Here is a 21,907-nt window from a genome sequence, read left to right on the forward strand (position 1 = left end):
GCCACTGTGGAGTTGACAAGGAGAGTGTGCTCAAGTGTGTTTGTGTGTGTCTATGCATGTTTAAATGTACTAAGTGTGTGAGCAGTAAAACAGAGTTTTCATTTAACTCAGTGAGTGTAGCAATTAATGGACCAAATTGTGTTTATACAGTACATGTACATTGAATATTGTCTCTGTCGGGTGGAAACCTCATATGTCCAAAACGGTTACTTTTCAGTATTCAAATTCAAAGGCATCAAAAAAACGTGCCGCGTTTCGAGCTTGTGGATCTGCTACTTTTGATGCTTTAGTGTGGTCAAGTAGGGCGTTAATTTACGAAAAAACACAAAAAGTTAAAATATGGAGATAAGAGGTTTCTGCCCGACAGCAACGATATACACAATGCATGGCATGTCTAATGACCCCTGTGTTTCTGGGAGTGTGTGTGTGTGCGTGCGCGCCATAGTGAGGATAGCCCCTTTCCACTTCAGTAATCCCACTCATCAAGCTTCTGTTATTGCAATTTACACTTGGCTCACCCCCCCCAGACCTGCTCAGCCTTAATGGGATCTCTTCTCCGCTGCCCTCTGGCTATAAGTAAGACAATGGTCTTACAGTCTCTTATCACCTCTGCAATGATCTCAGAACATTTGCCATTTCACAAAATAAGTGTCCTGTGTAACAGAGTCTAAGTATAATATTTATGCCAGAGTTTTGACCCTGTTAAATCCCAAGGATCCTCTCCTGGGTCCAGTCTTTTCAATGCTGCAGTCATAGCGAGCCCACACTTACCGTGTTTCGAGCTTGCAGATCCGCTACTTTTGAGGCTTTTTGTGTGACGCTGTAGTAGGATCAAGTAGGGCATTCATTTACAGCAAAAACGGGTTTATGCCCGACAGCAAGCTAATGCAGTTTGGGGTGTGACTGTGCAGCGAGTGGTTCTTCCTGACTGACCAGAGGCTGATATCAGCAATACACTAGGTTAGTCTTGGTTGGTATTGGTAGTCAGGATGTGGCTCTGGTTCACGCTCAGGAACCGGTTCATTTGACGTGACGGCCTTTACAAGGGCCTGTTGTGGAGACTCAGCTCTTTCCCTTTGAACTGGGATTAGTGACGAGGCAGGGGAGCAAAACATTTGCCGTTTCTCTGGACCTGGTATTGTTATTGGACCTGCAGGGAGGCAAGGGGAAGAACAGCATGAAGAAGGCAGTGCACGCACATCCGTGGCCCAGGTGCAAGACAAGCAAAGGTATCATAAAAAAGAACAGAGTCTGCATACTGGTGATGCTGAAAAAGCTCCTCTGTATTTTTATTGCGTTGTCAACGTTTCGATCTATTCAGATCTTCATCTGAATATATGTCCTGATGAAGATCTGAATAGATCGAAACGTTGACAACGCAATAAAAATACAGCAGAGCTTTTTCAGCATCACCAGTGTTTTTAGGCAAGGAGAAGAACCCAGCAGGTCTTTGACTATAATTGACTAAAGCAATGTAGAACTGTTTGTCTGTGAGGTGTGGGACTTTCAATTTATTCCTTGACAGGCCAATGAAAGGTAGCACTGTCCTCAGAGGGGAGGCAGTGTTGTTCTGACAGCCTGATGAAACATACAGCGCAAAGAGACACGGCAGTGTCATACGCATATGACATATTCTACACACGATGAGTAATAAGCTGTCCCACATTTTGCACAGATTTTTCAGACTCCAGTCATGTGCTGTTCTCGCGCCCCCGCAGTATCAAAGTGTGACATGCACCCTTTGATATTTGTTGAAGGCATTCAGATTAATAATGCAGGAACGAGAAGTGAGAAGCTGAAGCATGTAGCATCATGGTGCCTTCTCCCCATCTCAACTATTACAGGCATGGAAGACTTTCTGACATGACCAAATGGGGAAAACCTGTGGGCAAGAGACGGGGAATGGCTTTGGTGAAGGTCACAGGCAAAAGCGTATAGGAAAGAATAGCTCAGAGACGAGGTGCATGAAATATGAAATTAAATATTTCCCCTTTTTTTTATTACCTGCATAAACTCCCTAGCACATTCCCTCAGAATGTGTTAGGGGCTGCGATGACACATCCTCATGAAATGCTTCGCTGAGATTCAATATGAGTTAACAAGACTACAGGGCAGGCAAGTCTAGTTAAGCCAGATTTGGATACATGCTAGTGGGGATAGGGGTTGTGAAACGCTGGAGAGCTTTTAATTTGAAACAAAGCATACAGGTAGTGACACTTGACTTGTGTAGTGCGGCCGGGCAGTGACCAATCAGATTATTGAATGTGACGGGGTAGAAACCAGGGAACGGATAGTGTTTTTCATTTGGGAGTCAGTCAGTCAGTAAGGGATAGGCCTGTCACAATTATTACATAATCGTCTAATCGCAATTATTTGAGATTATCGCAATTATTTTTGCATAATCGTTTCCATGTTGAAAGATGTTCACACATTTTCAAATGTTTAAAAAAACAGAAAAAGAAAAGACCCGTAAGATGCTAAATTAAACACAAACAAGTTCAAAGCGTGAGAGGATGTGCCAAACCCGGATTTCTTCTTGTTGTTTATGTTGCTTTGTGCGTCTTCGTAGTGTCACATCGCTTACATGCTGCATCTGTTAAGTGACAACATGGAAATTTGCGTGACAAAGCGTGGTTTTGGTCAGGCATGTTGCGCAACCTATGTTGAAAAGACTGTAGACAGAGGTTAATTTAACTGTCAGAGTTAAGCTTCACTCTTCACAATTTTACCATAGATGCTGCAGTTGCAGTCTCTCTTTCTCTCTTGATCTCCACCCCTTTCTCTTTTCTTTTCTTCCCTTCAGTTCGTTTTTCTCTTCATCTCTCCCTTTCCGTGTCTCCCTCTTCCTCTCTTCTGCTCATTCATTTATAGCTCTTCCTGTCTATTTCTCTTTTATCTCCCTGTCTTTCTCTCACCCTCTCCCTGATTCTTTCTCTGCCTTTCCTCTCTCTCTCTCTCTCTCACTGCCCCTTCTCTCCTCTCTTTTATATCTTGCTCTCTAAGACAAGAGCAGACGATCAGAGAGTTGACTCAGGTCATCCTTCTTCTCGGTGCCAATGTTGGCCTGAGTAAGTCTTAACTGCAAAAGGATGTATTGATCCCAACCCCTTTATTCCATTCTCGTATCATCCTCTCCTCTCCTTGCTCTCCTCTCCTCTTCTTTAGACGGCCACTAGACGGTCATTAGAGCTGCTTTCACACATACACTGCAATGTAGACATTACCCGGAGGGGTTGTAAGTGAGAACGCAAATGTCCGAATCAGTTGAATTGGACTTGGCTCTGACAGCTAGCACAAAGACTGTGTAATGTCTGATTGACTCCATGTGTGAATAGACCAGGTCATTGTTAAGAGAATTTACAGCGAGCTGGCAGGCGTGTTGATGCCGTTTTTTTTGGACTGGTCCGAAACCATAGAAAAACTGCAGAGACGATGAGACTCTCCAAGGAGCTTAGAGTGAGTCGATCCTTTGCTGAAGTTTATTTTTGTCAGAACAAGTGATGTATGAATTGAAATCTGTTTAGTCATAAGACAGGACACTGCAGCCAAAAGGCGACTGTGTCCTCGGGCTAAGGGATAGTGTTCGCTCTTCCAGGAGATTGGAACTGGTTGGAATAACTACTGGTTTCTTAAACATTCAAACACAAAACTTCACTTCCAGCCTCCAAATGGACCCATGGGACCCTATTCTCCTAATAAAACTTTGTAAAGAGTATCAAGTATCAAGTATCAAGAGCAAATGTATGTTATTATTGTCGTAGATTTTTTTGGGACAGTTGGTTTCTTGAACATTTCCAATTGGAGCATTTTCTCTGTGATGGAAACTTTTAAAATGTAATGTTTTCGTAAGCTCTGTGGCAGTGACAGAGTCGTTTGGAGTTGAATGCCGACAACTCTTTCGTTGCGATCAGGAAGATAAATGGGCCACCAAGGCAGTCTGATACCCCAGGCCCAGGGACATCAATTATAGGAAGGATAGCTAATGCGGAATTAGCGTTGGGCAGATATATTGGGAACAGGAGACGTGAGGATCAGTTGATGCTATCGTTTTCATAAGGGTAATAGCTCTGTGTGTGTTGTGTCAAAACATCCTTGTAATTTGACAATTTATTTCTATTTGCAGTGCTATGTTGTGCAGAACAATTGAAATTGCTCGCTCAGATAACCGATAGTAAGCATTTTATGGCCTATTTTGTGTCAGATGTATGATCCGCGTGCTGTGACTTTTAAATTGTTTTGTCGTGTATATGTTGTTGGGCCAATCATTCACACTTTGTCAGCAAGAAAGCAATAATACACATATTAATAATAAATGTAGCTTCCCTTTTCCACCTTTTACAGAGGTAATCTCCCCAGAACATTGTCTTCCCATGGCACCTAAACGCCACGTGACGACTAAAAAGGCTTAAGAACTACAGTACCACAGCCCTCCCCTCTCAAACCCTTCCCCCTGCACCCATTCCTTCCTTCCTATCTATCTCCTGTATGCCTTCCCTGGTTTTCCTTTATCATTTCCCAGTGATATTCTCTGCTCTCACTCGCTTCGCTGCCTATTGCATATTAAAAGGATGAGTACAATATGATTCTAAGAATAGCCTTGCCTAATCTGCTCCATTGTGATATAGAGTGTCATTCCTGTAGTTTTCTCTCTAATGCAGTATCTGTGCTTTTACCTGCGCCGCCTGCCACGTTCCACTCTATAAATGCTGTCAGCTACCTTTAGACTAATGCAAGCAGGCACAGCATGATAACCACGGGTTTGGGTATTCGTTTGGGAGGGTTTCTTATCCACGCACTTTAAAATGCATTAGTTGAGTAATTGACCGTATTCGCATGCAAGCCATTTTTCTCTTGTGTCATAGTCTTATTCTACCCGAGATTAGCTGTATACACATTACACACATGCACGCACTCACCGCACGCACACACGCACGCACGCACGCACGCACGCACACACACACACACACACACACACACACACACACACACACACACACACACACACACACACACACATACGGACAGGGGCAAAAAGACACTCTCCGCCTCCCAGCCTTTCGGCCGGGCAGAGATAATTATCTTTTCTTTGAAACTGTTAAGTAATGAATTCCAAGAGTCAGTTTTATAATGTACGTAAAATGGCCACTGTGTGAATAAGATCAATTGGCTCTTGGAATTCACTACAGTTTCAAAGCAACAGTTTAAAAGAATAAATACTATGTAAAACATTTGGCATTTCATAGACAAAGGTCTTAAAATATATATTTTATTTTTCAAAGACAGCAGTCATTTGGGTCATTTATTTTCTTTTTGTTTTATTATGCATTTTTCTTATATAACTCCCACAGTCTCTGTGATCGCTTCCACTTTCTATACGGATCAGTTTGCGCTACCAAACATGGGCTCTTATGCTAGATCAGAGGAAATGGGGGGAAATACATTTAACACCAGGGTTTTGATAGTATTTCCCAAGAGAAGAGTGCCTGTTTGCAATTTAATGAGAAAATGCTGGTTGAGCGCTCGAATTTCTGAGTGGTAAAATGGCAGGGTGAATAAACAGCTGCTGGAAGATGGAATAATTCTATAATAGTTGCTACCCCCAGTATTTGGATAATGGGATATGTTACATCAGATAAGTGTGGTTGTGTAATGCATTTTTAAGTCCATTGTATGCATAACAGAGTTACTGGCCCTCATTTATCAATGGAGCTTAAAAAATGGCTTATATTTTTTCATAAATTCGGCCGTACACCAACGTCCAAGTCACATTTATGAAGCGGTCCTATACAGCCAATCCTAGCGTACATTTGGTCGGAGCCTTGACAAATGTCACAGCTGAAACCGAGCATCATTTAAATAACACGCCCTTAAATATTCTCGAAACGCCCCGATTTTACGACATGAAGAACCAGAATACGACCAAACAACGGACAACATGGAAAGCCAATAAGAAAGAGTTTCCCCCACTCGCCTCACCTCGCCACACACGCACACACACACTTTCTCTCACACACACACACACACACACACACACACACACACACACACACACACACACACACACACACACACGCCAAACTGTGTCTTTCATGTAATCTGTAACGGTGCAATCTTTGTCACGTAGGCTTGTAGCCTACATGAATGACATATTATGATACCAATCACATCGCCAGGAATGGAATGCGTTTGTATATACATTTATTTAACCCATACAGAGCAGTGCGCGTTCGAGTTACACTAAAATAAAGCAGTCATGTACAGTAGGCTATTCCCCATGAGACCCGGGCGGGCTGCAGTGATTCTGTGCCGCCAAGTTAATAAGAGATTGGGTTTATATCCTTAACCCAGCCAGGTCATAGCTCCATGCCATAGGACAAGCTACTGTAAGTTTGTAGACCTCACTGTCCATGGTCAGGAGTCCCGACTCCCGAAAATGCGCTTGTATATTTTGAAATAGCAGATCTACAAGCTCACAAGCGTCGCTATGCAACGCTTGTGAGCTTGTAGATCTGCTATTTTCAATGCAGCCAGATCTTCAATCTTATCTGAATGACTGTTAAAGCAGTTTGTTTAAATGAGTTTATAAAATGTTATATTTTCACAGGGATTATTTATTAGTGTGTTAGATAATATATTTTGGAGTGGATACATGTGTCCAAATGCCAGACAGTCAGACAATGCTGCTCCGCAGGTCTAGAATGGAACAAACGGGTGCAGCCAACGTCAACAACTGCTCTCGACCAGACATGAGAACTGAACGGGAGGTACGCTGAAGGCAACGTCAGGATATATTGATAAATGCCGAAAGTTGCGGTGATCTCGCCGTACGCCCATTATTTGGTCTGCACCGCGTTGATAAATGAGGGCCAATCTGTGTCCATATTCCCTTTTGTCAGACTGCTTTGCTACTACTTTTTAAAAACGTTTTATTGCTTCTTGTGGGTGACAGCATAACAATCCAGTGGTGGAAAGTAACAAAGTACATTTACTACTTTTACTTCTACTCCACTACATCTCAGATGTAATTGAAAACTACTTACTATAGCCACTTTGTAGATTTTGATTATTATTACAAAACAACCACTTACAAATTATAAATGAACCACTTCAGCCCTATATACATTTTGGCCATTTGAAAATGCAACACATTGTGAGCTTGTAGATCGGCTATTTTCAACATTTTATACATTTGAAAACTTGTGAAATTGTACATTTTGCATAATGACTACTTTTACTTTTGTACTTTAAGTATATTTTTATACCAATACTTTTGTACTTTTACTCAAGTAAATTTTGAATTCCTTGTAACAAAGTATTTCTACATTGCAGTATTGATACGTTTACTTAAGTAAGAAATGTGAGTACTTTTTCCACCACTGTAAAAATCTGACTGACTAGTAGAGACGTTTTTTTGCATTGATTCTCTTATGAGATGTGTGCGTGTTTGGCCCATGCTGTACATACTTTCAGAGGCATAGTTTGTCTTTTAACGTCATGCCACCGTATCGCCTCTCTTACAGGCAGCGAACATATCAGTGCCAAACAACAGTTAATGGCACCACCTGTGGCAGGATGTCACTCACGATCACACTGGTCTCAGCGGAGGTCACTGCACTTGTGACGACACAACTTAACCACTTAAACCCCAGCATCCGTATTGTGGGGAAAATATCAGATCTACAAGCTCACAACGCGTCGCAACGCGACGCGTTGTGAGCTTGTAGATCTGATATTTCCGGCGAAGACATTTCATGTAGAGCGAAAACGGAAAAGTCAGTTGTATAGAGGCCCTAGTGACACCAGGTCCTTGCCGTCTGTGTCTTGACATGCAAAGGATCATGGGTAATGTTATCTTGTCGGAGATTTGCGAACGATACGAGGCTTTAAAGGAATAAAAGGTTTTACAGTTCCCCTGGGCCTAATTCTTCCTTTCTATGGTTTTGTGTTTTGCAGAGACAGGGTCCTAGAGCAGCAGCTGGCAACAACCAAACATCTGGAGCACAAGGTAAAAAAAAAAGAAGGAAATCTGTAGATTTGTGTGGCTTAATTTATACTGATACTGATGAGATAAATTGTTTGCACCTGACAAAAGGGTCAACGCAGCTGATACTTTGAAGGTTGAACACATCATTTTTGTTGAGCAATATAGCCATGTGACAAATTATAAATTGGCTGTAAACATGTAAAAAAACAAACATTACCTAGTAACATAACATTAAGATGTTGGACATCTTAGAATCTGCTTTCAAACTGCTTAGATTTCCTGTAGATTTTCCTGAATTTGCACACTTATACGCCTCACATCTCATAAACTGCAACATTTTTGCACAGAAAAGTCCAGAAAGAAATGAATTCCATTATGGAAAATACAAAGTCTTTAGTTAAGTATCTCGGATAGATCCAATAGATAGCAGCGCCACTGCCAGCCAAGCCATAAGTGGCTTTTTCAATCACCAAAAAATGTGCGCCCTATGCGATCAAGTACCCAATGACACGGCACCGTTCTGCATTGTAGGCCCGAAATTAAGCCAGAGCTAGCTAAGCATTTTGAAACGGGCAAAAGTTTTGTACCATTCTGCAGAAAATAAAACCCAACAGCTGTCCAAGGCGATGCAGTAATGTAGCTTAATGGAACGAGAGAGAGGGGAAAGAACGAGAGAATGATTGAAGGGCACGGAAGATGAAGGGGTGTAAGTGTGTAGCAGAAGTTATACGCTGGCTCATGTACCTTAACCCATGGGTTCCCAAACTTTTCAGCCCGCGACCCCAAAATAAGGTGGAAATTGACTCGCGACCCCACCTAAACCTGGAGGTCATTTATGCACATAAACTTGCACGTTCGGTGCGCATTTGTAATGTGTTAAAATGGTAAAATGTACCATTTGTGATCATTTTAGATGGTATTTCATCCATTCTGTTGAATAAAAAGTAAAAAAAAAAATAAAAAAAAAAAAATATTTTTTTTTTTAAATGACCCAAAATAATTTCGCGACCCCACGTCAGTCTCCCGCGTCGCGACCCCTACTTTGGGAACCCCTGCCTTAACCAAGCTCTCCAATGCTTCCTGCCCGTGTGCTTACTGCCCTTGTCTTCCTGTGCATGTCTCACAGAACTGATGGTAACATGGCCTGAAAGACAACTTGTGCCTTCGGGGCATGGGCAAACATGCACACAAATATATACGTGTGCGTGGGCACACACACCGCAAATAACCTTGAAACTACCCATCAATTTATATTAGGAGCTGAGCAAAATTCAAGGTTCCATATCAGAATCGTCGTATCTTTGTCAGTTTTCTCCTTTTTTTTTGTCTCAGGGCATGTGTAAAGTGTATATGCTCATACCACAGCCCTCATGAATCAGAAGTTAATTTTACTATTGACATAGCATTAGGGGCCGTGTCCACAGAGACTTTTGCTTTTCAGACATGCATTTCTATGGTAAAGAAGACGCTCCTCTTCCCAGAGGGTTGCATTTCAGCTATCTCCACGTTCAGTGTTTTTTGGTAGAGCACCCTGGGCACCTCGAGTGGAAAATAGTTCAACATTTGGAGAGGAGCGGCGCTTATCAAAGTCGCTTTTTTCCGACCGACTAATCTTAATTGGGAAGAGGCAGGACTAAACTGTCATCCAACGCGATGGTTCATCAGCATGGCCTGATCAACAAAGCCACCCCTTGGGCAATAATGGAAGGATGCAGACCTGGAGCACAGGCAGATATATGGCACTTTCAAGACCAGGCAGTTTTACGACCCTGCTGCCACTGACGCAGTATTGTTATCAGAAAATATTTTCGGATAACATTTTAGGCGAGAAATAGGCCACGCAGTCGCTCAATATTGATTTATTTCACATTTACAAAGGGCAGACTGGATGGTGTCTACACAAGAAAGCTACTAATGGCACTTGATGTCACATGGGAGGACCACATCAGAAAGGTGGACCCATACGAGGGCTTCCCTTGGATCACGGACAGGGTCAGGGAGAGAAGGATGAGGCTTGCACTGTGTCAGGCGCCCGGAAGTAACTATTTTTGTACTATATATGTTAAATAGGGATTGTGTTTTCTTTATTAGATGTTTATGCTTAGCCCTGTCCCTTTGGAACTTGATATGGTCATTCTGGTCTGTGTGATGAAACTGCCTGGGCTCTACATATCTACCTGTGCTCCAGGTCTGTAGCCCCATGGTCACTCAACTAAATATTGGAGCCATTATTCACAAGCCACACATATTCCAAACATTCGGACACTAAAATGGCATTTTCCAGAGAAACAAATCAGGAGAAAATCTACTTTGTCATCAACCTTACTCTATCCCAGCACGCACTCTCGCAAGATCTGGTAACAACATGCGACGCACAACCAATGCTTTCATCCACATGACGTTCACAGCCAGGGAGAGATGGAGGTGGAGGGGAGAGGCACTTATGTATACCATTTCCTGCCTAGTGGCGGAGCGTGCGATGGCATATCTTCGTAAATTAAGCATCTTCAAGCAAGGTGCCAGCAGACTGGGAATGTGGATAAAACAAGGCAAATCAGCATGCTGACAACTGTAGATCTCACAGTTACTGATCACTGTGTTTTCACTTTTGCTGACAAGAGAATTATCTAACTTCTCGTTGAACAGGTCTCTTTGCCAAACCATTTTGACATAAAAATGTCCAAACATTTCGAAGGGCTCTCCTTTCCAATCCTAACACACTGTCACATAGGTAATTGAAACCAGTTGCAATCATCCCCAATGGTCAAGTGTATCAAATGCTTTTCTTAAATCTATGAAAATTAACATATTCAATATACCGTAATACCATGTTTCCTGTTGTCTAAATGAAATTAAAATTGTCCAAAACGAGAGTGACAGCTGCAGTGGTGCTGTGATTACCTGTAAAACCAGATTGATGTGGACTTAGGATATCTATTTTGGGGATGGCATCATAGGGATCAAATTGTCCTGGTTTGACGAGATAATTGTGGGATGTTCTCCATTCACATCACTGTATGCATGATCCCTTTATTAAAGGAGGTAAGCTGGACCGTGGAAAAACACATTTCTTGATGTGACGAGCACAGTAGAAACCGCAGTATGTTGTTACCCAAAGTGCAGGCCTCTGATGTATGGTTACATGAGCAGGCGGGACAAACTAATTATGTAAATATGCAGCTGCTTGTGGGACAAAAACAAGACGGCTATATCTAATAATGGTGTGGCCTCCCAGTCCAATCTTAAGCTGTCGATGGTACTGTAAGTTACTGTATACAGTTTGTAAAGGAAGCAGCACAAATCACAATGCAGTGTGCAGAGATGAAGCCACATTAAACAGGAAAATATGGACAGCATCATCCTCCAAACCCTGTTATATACAGCTTGGCCTTTGGCCACACCACAATGTATTAAGAAAATGAAAGTGTTTTTGTATTAACTGGGGGGGGGGGGGTTGCTTTAAATTCAGTTGCAGCTCAGTGATTCTATTTAAACTTCTTCAAAAGCGGGTACATCAAATGCAGGCATTACGATTCAGCAGCATTTCCCAGCAGCAGTAATTACTGGATCCCAAGTCACGCCTGGCTGTTGAGAAAGAAGGAAGAAGTGTATTGCAGGGCAACACATATTTCACTGCCTCTAGGATTCAGGTCTGGTCTGCCCATCTGTTTATTCACTTAATTAAAACAGGAATGGAATGAAAACACACCAGTCTGAGCGCACATGTGTGCATTAGACACACATGTGTGTACACACACACACACACACACACACACACACACACACACACACACACACACACACACACACACACACACACACACACACACACACACACACACACACACACACACACACACTAGTGCTGTTATAAAGGACAGGAAAGGCTTTGTTGTTTGACCTTGACAATTAATTTGATGCTTGGAAAAACTGCTTTCTTTGCATGGCACAAGATCTTTACTCAATGCAGTGAGAGGGGGGGGGGGGGGGGGAGAGAGAGAGAGAGAGAGAGAGAGAGAGAGAGAGAGAATAAACAGGGAGAATATAGTGGGTGGTGAGGGTGTGGTACCATTAAGGAGTCTTCTCCACTCTGCAAAACATGCCACACAGCAGTGCTGTCTATAGAGATGACCTTTCACAGACACAGCTGCTTTCACACCAAGGGCTCAGGAGTCCAGGAGTCCAAAGTCCATATGGTTTGATTAGTGTGAACGCTGTGTACCGCACGGTACACACGGATCCTCTTGAAAAAGGTGGTCAGGAGGAGTGCATGCAAGTGAGTCATGTGTACTCGGGTACAGTACGCATCAGGTGTCAAGTCCGACCGTACCAAAACACAGAAGTGGACTGCTATTAGAGTGTGACATCGTAACTATTCGACTATAACTATTCTTACAGACTGATTAACCATGGCCGTTAAAGGTTCTCTCTCGTCTACTTAAGAAGAGACAAATACACACAATCACAACTGGATATAGATACTGTTGCAGTATGAAGTAGTCTGAAGTAGTCTGTTTGGTGGAGAGTCACCTTTAGACGTTTGCTCACCTCTGATCAAAGTTAGGAGCCCTTGCATGAAACTAGTTGTGACACTGCATTCCTTTAAATCCTGTCATGCCCTTTATCCTTATCTATTCACTCATCATGTACGTACAGGTACATGGCTTTTCTTTTTCTATTGTTCCATAGTCATGCCTTACATCACAACTATGCAAGGTCTAAGGACTTTCTCATTATGATAGAAGATCATCAAGATGCCACCGTAACTGAAACCACAACTATCGAAGCTACCTTAGCAAACCAAAACATTGTTTTGGTTTGGTAAGGTAGAACTGGTTGAACTTGATCTCCTCCTGACCTCAAGTAACACTGTCCTCTGAAAAGCCAGAAATCTCTATAATAACCGTATGACACGCACCCGCTCACCGGTGCACCTAAAAGGCCCTTGAGATGGAAGCACTAACTGTACTGATAAGACCCAATTATTGAAATCTCAAATACGGAATAGACTTTCACCATGCCACATTTAATGCCTGTCTTAGCCACCTGGCAGTCTTAAGGTTTTATTCAGAATAGGTAACCTCTTTAATCCTAGCATCCCCATTTTGGGCATGTCATTATAGGCTAAGTAAATAAATAAATAATTAGAACAATATCTGAAATGTTTCGAAAATGCCAGATCTACAAGCTCTCAACATGTCACAATGTAATGTGCTGTGAGCTTGTAGATTGGCTTTAAAAAAACATATGTATATTTATTTGTGGCTCAGTGGTTAATGCAGAAATACTATCATTGTAAAGACACTATGGCACATTAGGAGCTCATTATGTATTTCTGGTAAAATTATAAAATAAAACATTTAATAAAATATCAATGAAAATGTCCATCACAAGCTGGCATGGTGATGACCCCTGTTTGGGGGCCCACTTAACTTGTTCTTAGACCACTTGTGTGGATGTTAACTTGGAGTTTCTTCACTCCTACCATGCAGGAGGAGCATTTTAACTATGGCAGTGATTTAACATGACTGCAGGGTGAAGTCCAGATCTGAGCTACAGTATGACTTGTTCAATCTTCACTGCCCTTTCATGTCCCAGAGCCAGCGGAGCCAAATGCCACACAGAGCGTAGAGGCTCCCATAGCATTACTGTAATATGAAGACATAAAGTAAGATGACACCAATGTACTGTACCATGAGAGAGAGAAAGAAAGAACATTCATTTAAAAGCAGCTACATGTACCGAGACAATAAGAAGTCCCCAGAAAAAAGGAGAAGAAATAAAAGACCTTTAAGACCGTAATTATTCCGTAAGACAATCCCTGTGATTCTTTAGTTTGTTACAGAATACCATTAGTATCACAGAGATGGATTAAACCAAATCACGCAAGTCTAAAGATAAAACAAACCAATATTCAGGACAATATTGTCTCTGTCGGGTGGAAACCTCATATGTCCATAACTGTTACTTTTCAGGATTCAAATTAAAAGATTGCACATCTACAAGCTTGAAGCGTATCGCTTCGCCCCACGTTTCTTTTCGGTGACTTTCATTGTCAGCAGAGTTGCAAGGCAGCTGCTGTGGCATTTGGGCCAATTGGGCCATATGTTCATTCGCCTTATGACTCTGACCACAACACAGACTGTCCCTATGACTACAACAGCTGGGGACAGTGCACGCTTAGCATGGCCGTCTTACATCATCCAACCAAACCGCACGGACAGGAAAAAAGAAAACATCTTGATAATCCTTTGACCAGTGTGTGTGTGTGTGTGTGTGTGTGTGTGTGTGTGTGTGTGTGTGTGTGTGTGTGTGTGTGTGTGTGTGTGTGTTGGAGTGGTGGAGAACAGCCTAATGTGTTTGAGTTTTCAACTGGAGCAGCAGCAGTAACTGTGCTGTGAAATCATTCCGTGGCTGTAGATAGGGCTGCAACTATCCATTATCTTAGAGATTATTCTATCGATTACTTTTTCGATTAATCGAATAATCAGGAAGCACAATTTGACTAGATGCAATGCATTGTGAACTTGTAGATCTGCCGTTTTAGCTATTTTGACACATCTACTTTAATGAAATTGCAAGACAAAGTTTACAGAGAACAAGGTGGAAATTGCCACATGGTGGGTTCCTTTGACTTCAAAGAGGCAGAGGCAGTAATTTGAAACTAGCTCACCTTAGAGATCAAAGTCATATCGTTATAATTAGCCTGTGACAAGCTCTCAGAGAGGCAGGATGACCCATTTTCTACATACTTTGTAATTAGCTTTACTGTACTCAATTATAGCTTTAATGAATCCATCCTGTTCTGTCATATTGGTAATCGTTTGGATGATAAATGTGTATTGTATCACTGCATTTAGAACATACCAGAAGCATTTGAATGGAACAGTAAAGGTGCTGAGACCATGTTATTTCCATCTCCCTATAGGTCGATGAACAAACTGAAACATTGTTATGGTATATCTTTTTACAGACATGGTACTGCATACACGTAGGCCCCGTAGTTATCTCCCTGAAGCAAATAAATGCAGTCACATTGGGAAAACAAGCACCAATCAATGCAGAATCAACCCTTGATGTCTATTTCTGGCTATTGATTCCAGGGGTCCCTCTCACGCTTTAGTGCCCTTCAGGTGGCTTGGGAGAGATGGGTTCATTATACTTGACCTTCACACAAACACAGACACACACACACACACGCACACACACGCACGCACGCACGCACGCACGCACGCACGCACGCACGCACGCACGCACGCACGCACGCACGCACGCACGCACGCACACACACACACACACACACACACACACACTCAAAAGCAAACACACACACACACACACACACACACACTCAAAAGCAAACACAATCATATGTCCATGCACACAACACTCGCATACAGTACATATGTCAAGCACTGTACTGAATACATAATTGATGTAAGACCCAAGCCTTCTGATCCTGATGTTCTGAAGATACATCATTCTCAACATTGTGTAAGCCCTCACTCAATCACAAAGACCCCTTGTTCAAACTGTACAATTTATCTAAGCCATCTTAGGTGCATCTAAACTGGGTGTACAAAGGTTTATCAACACTTAACCACTTAAACCCTATATACTAATTTCACAGAATGTTTGCCGATTGGCCTATGCCGGGGCAGTCATAGCTGAATGGTTAGAGAAGCCATCTGGGAATCAAACGGTCTCAGGTTTGCTCTCAAGACCCTGGCTTGAATACAAGAGAAATTTTGTTTGTATTGAATTGAATCCAAACACTAAGAAAATACTCATTTAATTGAAGTAAATAGCAGCCAATGTTAATAGCAAAACTAATCTTATATAAAAAATCTGTTTATAAACTATGAATGCTCAGTGTAATCCCAAGTGTCTTAACCAAGTCAGTACTTCCAAAACATTGCTTTAAGCTGAAGAAAATGTACTTTTGAATTCCCTTCCAGTGCAAACCGTGACATGAACGAGTGATGAACACGCCTGGGCGTGTCCGTACTAGGGGTCAATGGGAGCTCAGTTCACAAGCACGTGCCCAGGTGTGTGCGTAATTCATGCATGAGACGATTTAGCCCGCCGATGTTTTTGAAGTACGAGCATTTGACTGGATAATCTTGGTCACCTATTAGCTTCAAATCAGCTACTATTTTCTTTGTATTTGGATTCTGAAAAAAAGTAATTTTGGGAGTGAGCTTTAACCCCTAACTGTTCCCCCAGTGCTCTATTAATGGCCCCCACTGCTCCTAATTGTTAGGATGGGCAAATGCAGAGGTAACATTTCACATATGTGCAAATGTACTGTGACAAGAAATACCCCAAAGCATTGGGGACCATATTATTATGAATATCGGTGAATGTTCACCTAATTTCGCTGCATGCCCAGAATGGGAATGCTAGGGTAGTATGTGGTTAACTATTTCCGAATTGCAAAATCTTTCTTAAACTTGCTTGACTGTAAACAACAAAGGCTTTAACCTGGATACACCTGGTGATTGCACTTCATGGAAAAACCAATTCCGCCACTACTGTACCTTTTCATTCACTCAGTGCATGTTCTATAGTGGAAATGAGATTGTGCATGAGGCCATGACGCTATGGGTGAATGGATCAGACCTCAGACAGGATGGCATGTAGACTTCGATCCAGTGGCAAGCGCCTGCTCCCCCTATAAATACTTTCTATCCATCGCTGATGGGCAGAAACCTTGTATGTCCATTTTTCATTTTTTTATGTTTTTTCATAAATTAATGCTTTCTTTGTTGGATGCCAGTGTCACACAAAAGTAGTGGACATAGCCGATCTACAGTACAAGCTCACAAGTTGTGAACTTGTAGATCTACTGTTTTTGCTATTTTGGGGAGTGGGGGGTGAAAACATTTTTGCATACAGTATAATGACATGCTCTGTGGGTTTTGTAAATATTTAACGAATGAAAAGTATTACCAACAGCTAGTGACTAAATAATATAGTAACTACATTGGAGCACATGCAGGTACTTTTTTCCATTTCCTGAAAAGTAACGGTTTTGGATATACAAGGTTGCACTACCTTCATCCTGCTGAGAGCACTGTAGAGATGACAGAAAATGGCACTCTGACATCACATTCCAATTAGTTGAGGGTAGGGGTGTTGAAAGTGCTGCCTCAAGTAATAAGACCGATAATCCGTCCTTTTGAGGGAGAGAAATATCCTCCAGGTATTGTTGCGGAGTGTCATCCATCTATGTCAGGCCTAGCCATCGTCTTCTGTCACGTTGTACTTGATTAAACCCGTCTTGGATCTACTGTACTAGGCATAGAACCTTCACAGTTTTAATAGGCCTCAGATTCTTACTATTTTGAGAGTTCCCCTAGTGCTCACTTAAAACTGAAACTGCATCGATGATGTTATGATTAAAGAAATAGAGCTCTTTTTATTTGGGGGGGGGGGGGGGATTTGCAAGGTGCATTATTTGGAGGTAGTCTCACGATTGTGTGTCCATTAATTAAGAGTATTGTGCATGCTAATTAGGGGTGTGCCGATATATCGTCCCACGATATATCGCGATACGTTTTCGTGACGATATGTATCGTTTTGGAAAAAAAAAATCGTTTTGAAAAAAAAAATAGATACATGGATACATTTAAAAAAACAAAAAGTAAGTTAAAGAATACTGGCACGATACACATTGTAACCTTCAGTAAAGAAAACAAGGGGGAATGTTAAGAATGATGTGGGGTAATTTAATATCAGATTTATAGAATGTGCTGTAAGGTATACCGGTACATCTATACAACGTTTGGGTGTTTGGTTTGTAGTCCGTTGATGTTGTCGCGTAGTTACGGACGTTCATATTTAATTCCCATGGGAGGTATAAAGGATGGCATAAGAGTAAAAGATTGATTAACCAAACACAATCACGTGACAACTTGGTGGATTACACCAATTAATGTTCATCATAAAGCAAACACCACCTCCCTTGATTTGTCTGTTTCCTACTCAGTCCTCTCAACACAGAACACAGAGAAGTGTTTTGCTGGGGTGGTCTACAGATCCATCTGAGTGGTTTTGACTTAAGCTGTTGTCATATTCCTTATCTCTTTCCCCGGTGGCTCTTCGTTGGAGAAGAAGACCTGCCATTTTGTTGCCGTTGTTGTTATTTGCTCCATTGTCTGTGGACTGGAGTATCTCCACTGACTATGGAGATGTAAATAGTGAATCTCTCTTACAGTAAATGGTCTGGGCTCCATGGATGAAAGTGGCAGGCATTAGACAATTCAATATCAGTTAATGAAAGTCTCAGAGCAATTGTACTGTAGGCTTGACACAGCAGAGTGTTTCCCCCTTGAATATTGCAGGAAGAGTCACCCAGATGGAGTCGAGGGGCCGTCGATTCACAAGTTGGCTTTTCTGCCCTTGATTCTGTCTTGATTCTTTGGTTAAAACTCTGCAAAACAAAATACAGGATCAAGTGATGGCATACAATAAATGATTGAAGCCAAGAATCTAAGGAGTTCAGTGGCCACGTTCTGCACTATAGAGAACAATGTTTCAGCAACAGCTGTACTTCAAAGACAGATTGAAATGAACCATTCAGTACTGAGTATAAGTTTGTATGAATTCAAGGCCATTTTAACCACTTTCAACTTGACATCACTGTTTTGGCCTTGTCGTTATAGGTAAAAATGTTCAAAACATTTCCAATCATTTGAAACATTGCTGTGCACTTGTAGTGTAGATAGCCTGTTTTCTCTATTCATCATACAGTACGACAACGTATAGGCCTATAGGGCATAAATAATTGGTTAACAGAATAATATAGTAATCAACACCTTTCTGCAGTTAGGGACTGGGTGGGTCTCACTGGGTTCACTTTGTTAATCCAAGAACAAACACCAGTACAGCATGTTCAAATAAACGGTTCATTCTTGTTTAACCCCTTAAACACCTCCCCATCCAAATCACAAAACACTCTTGTTCTTCTATCTTTGCAGTAGGCAATGCCTGATGAAGCCAGCTGTTATATTGTGGTTTTGTGCACAGTTGTGGGATTACAGTCGTGTCCCATTGGATAGGTTGGATCGCTACAGAGAGGATTAACTACAGGAGATCAATTTATGCTTTACCCTCTGTCCTGGAAAACGACTGCCTGTGTTAGCCTCTAAGGGCTTCGCCTGTTGTGCTATTGTAATGAAAGATGGGGCTGATGAGGGACATGTGAGGACATTTTAATCTCCCAGGACTTGTTTTCTTGTTTGTGCGAAACATTGGTAGATTGGTAGATTATATTGAGGGCGGTATAGCTGAGAAGCTACCGCCCCCTTACCTCAGCTACCTTCCCAGTAGCTGAGGAGGTAGAGACGGTCTGGGAATCAGAAGGTCACTGGTTCGACCCTAAGCTCGCCCAGTCTACGTGTCGGAAGCGTCACTGAGCTTAACCCCTAGCTCCCTGTGCCATCTGAGCAACCATCTGCTGAGTGAAGCAGTAAAGGAGCTTGCCAAAATGTTTCATCCGAAATTGTCGCACATTAAAAAAAGAACACAACCTCACGTTGTGTCCATCACGTTATCACACTGCCCCCAAATTTTTCGTCTGCCCCCAATTTTTTTCGGACCGGGTTAGCTTTTCTGGCTTTTTCGCATTCGCATTATCTTGTCTGTTGCATTTTTTTGAGGCTGCAACCAACACTGAAGAATGAAGCCTGTGGATTCAGGAAAGGCTCATTGCCTAGTGTGCACTTTCCCGATTGGATGGTACTATTGGTGGTGTGTGTGTGTGTGTGTGTGTGTGTGTGTGTGTGTGTGTGTGTGTGTGTGTGTGTGTGTGTGTGTGTGTGTGTGTGTGTGTGTGTGTGTGTGTGTGTGTGTGTGTGTGTGTGTGTGTGTGTGTGTGTGTGTGTGTGTGTGTGTGTGCGTGCGTGTGCGTGTGCGCTGTTCAGGATTGTGGAATTGGTGGTCCTCTTTTTAATGTGGCTCCAGTGTAGCAAAGCAACAAACTGGGTCATGAATTAAACATGAAACGATTGGGGTAATCCCGCAGCTCCTTGATCAAGATCCCTAAAAGTAATTTTGTCCTCCTCGGGGGTGAGGAAATACTCCCTCAGCCTTATCCTATATGGGTATTATGATTGGAGCACAGCGTGTTGTTGCTCAGAGAGCCCAGAGACAAATACATTGATACTCTGTTTGCACTTTATCTCATGTACAACGACACTCGTTCGCACCTTAATGTGTAATTTCATGTCCATACCTGCTGCTATGTGGATTTACCAATGGGCTACCACCTCTGTGTCTAACCTTATGCACCACCTTATGTCTAACCTCATGTACATACTGTACCAGCTGGATTATATGTGTATATATTTGATCTTTGATTTGTGACTATCCTCGACATGTTTCTGTTTTTCTTTCCTTTTCTCCTTGCTCTCCCTGCCCCAATTGTAACCCTCTTCTTTTGCCTGAAAACAAGAAAAACGATGGAGCACAGCTTGCACAAAAACGAATTTCACCCACTTCTTTACATCTGTAAACCTGTAATGTGACAATAAAGAGTATTAAGATTCTGACACCATAACAACACTGATATCCTCCAATAATGTGTACAGTGGCTCATATTCTATTCTGTAACAATATAAGCAGTCCCTGTAGGGCACATGGGTGAGTCGAGGTATTTTGACACCAAAAGAGTGGTAGTAGTGTAGTCATGGCAACCCTTCCTGCTTTTATCCAAAATGCCTGGCACTACAGGGAATGCTTATGTCCTTATAGCATGTCAACCCGGGGTATCGTGGGACCAGCAGCCCTGCTCTACACATTCAACCACAAAGGATAACATATTACCTATACGACAACATTTCTCGGGTTCAGGACATATAGAGCACTTCATCTGCCAGATTACACAGTGTAACTAGAAAGGGTCGCTCCATGGAGTGCATATCTCCACCAGCCAGGCGGCCTACCCAGGGCTGTACCCAGGACCCAAGGAAGTTGGGGGGGGGGGGGGGGGGGATAAATTCTATGACATAGTTTAACTTTTTGCATTTGTGGTGCACCTTTGGGCAGAAGTAAAAGCAGTTTTGGAGGAATTTAGTGCTCAGCAGTGGTGGAAAAAGTACTCACATTTTTTACTCAAGTAAAAGTATCAATACTGCAATGTAGAAATACTCTGAAAATGTACTCACCAAAAGTAAAAGTACTAAAATGTTTGAAAATAGTAGATCTACAAGCTCACAAGGCGTCGCATCGCGGCGCGTTGTGAGCTTGGTATAAAACAGGGCTAAAGTGGTTAATGTATGTTTTATAATATAATAATCTATCTCCTGTCCTCTTGCAGATGCATCCAAGAAGGACGTTCCAGCAGACGTTCCGGCGGAGGACTTTGACATCGACATGGGCGCTCCAGAGACCGAGAAGGCCGCCGTCGCCATCCAGTCCCAATTCAGGAAGTTCCAGAAGAAGAAGCACGACGACAAGTCCTAGTGGCCCCCCACGGGGACTCGGCGCCAACAGCGCAGCGGTGACGGCGTGGCATTTGCATGTAGACACATTCATACCTGTATGAACTCCAGGGGCTGTGGTTGGGGGGGGGGGGGGGGCTGTGTGGGGTTGGTGGGGGTGGGGTGGGGGAATGCAAGGCCAGTAGCCTGTCAATCATATGACATGTCTGTGAATTCCATGATGTAACCTATCATTACTATTCCTTATCATCTTCTCCCTCTTCCTCCTCTTCTTCTTCTTCTTCTTGTTATTGTTAATTATTATTACTATTATTTGATTGCTGTACCAATAAATGAGAAAGGAAAGAAAGAGCTATGAAGATCTGTTTCCTCTTATGTCCTGCCATATTTGCCCCAAATATCATTAAGTCTAGTTGGTGTTTTTGTGTTAAGTAAATGTTCATTTTATATGTATTATTTATATTTTTCCTTGCCTCTA

The 21,907-nt window shown here is 42.3% G+C and overlaps 1 protein-coding gene across 1 annotated transcript in view; it reads left to right on the plus strand.

Moving 5' to 3' along the window:
- Positions 1 to 21,543, plus strand: part of pcp4b (Purkinje cell protein 4b) — a 42,941-nt gene extending 21,398 nt beyond the window's left edge. Inside the window, exons 2-3 of the mRNA XM_084064810.1 lie at positions 7,954 to 8,005; positions 21,306 to 21,543. Of these exons, the coding sequence (XP_083920936.1) occupies positions 7,954 to 8,005; positions 21,306 to 21,451 (198 nt within the window). The 3' untranslated portion in view covers positions 21,452 to 21,543. The remainder of the gene's footprint in view (positions 1 to 7,953; positions 8,006 to 21,305) is intronic.
- The last annotated feature ends 364 nt before the right edge of the window (positions 21,544 to 21,907 follow it).

Source organism: Gymnoscopelus microlampas (genome assembly GCF_963454915.1).
Source record: "Gymnoscopelus microlampas genome assembly, chromosome: 8".
In the NCBI taxonomy this organism is placed as follows: domain Eukaryota; kingdom Metazoa; phylum Chordata; class Actinopteri; order Myctophiformes; family Myctophidae; genus Gymnoscopelus; species Gymnoscopelus microlampas.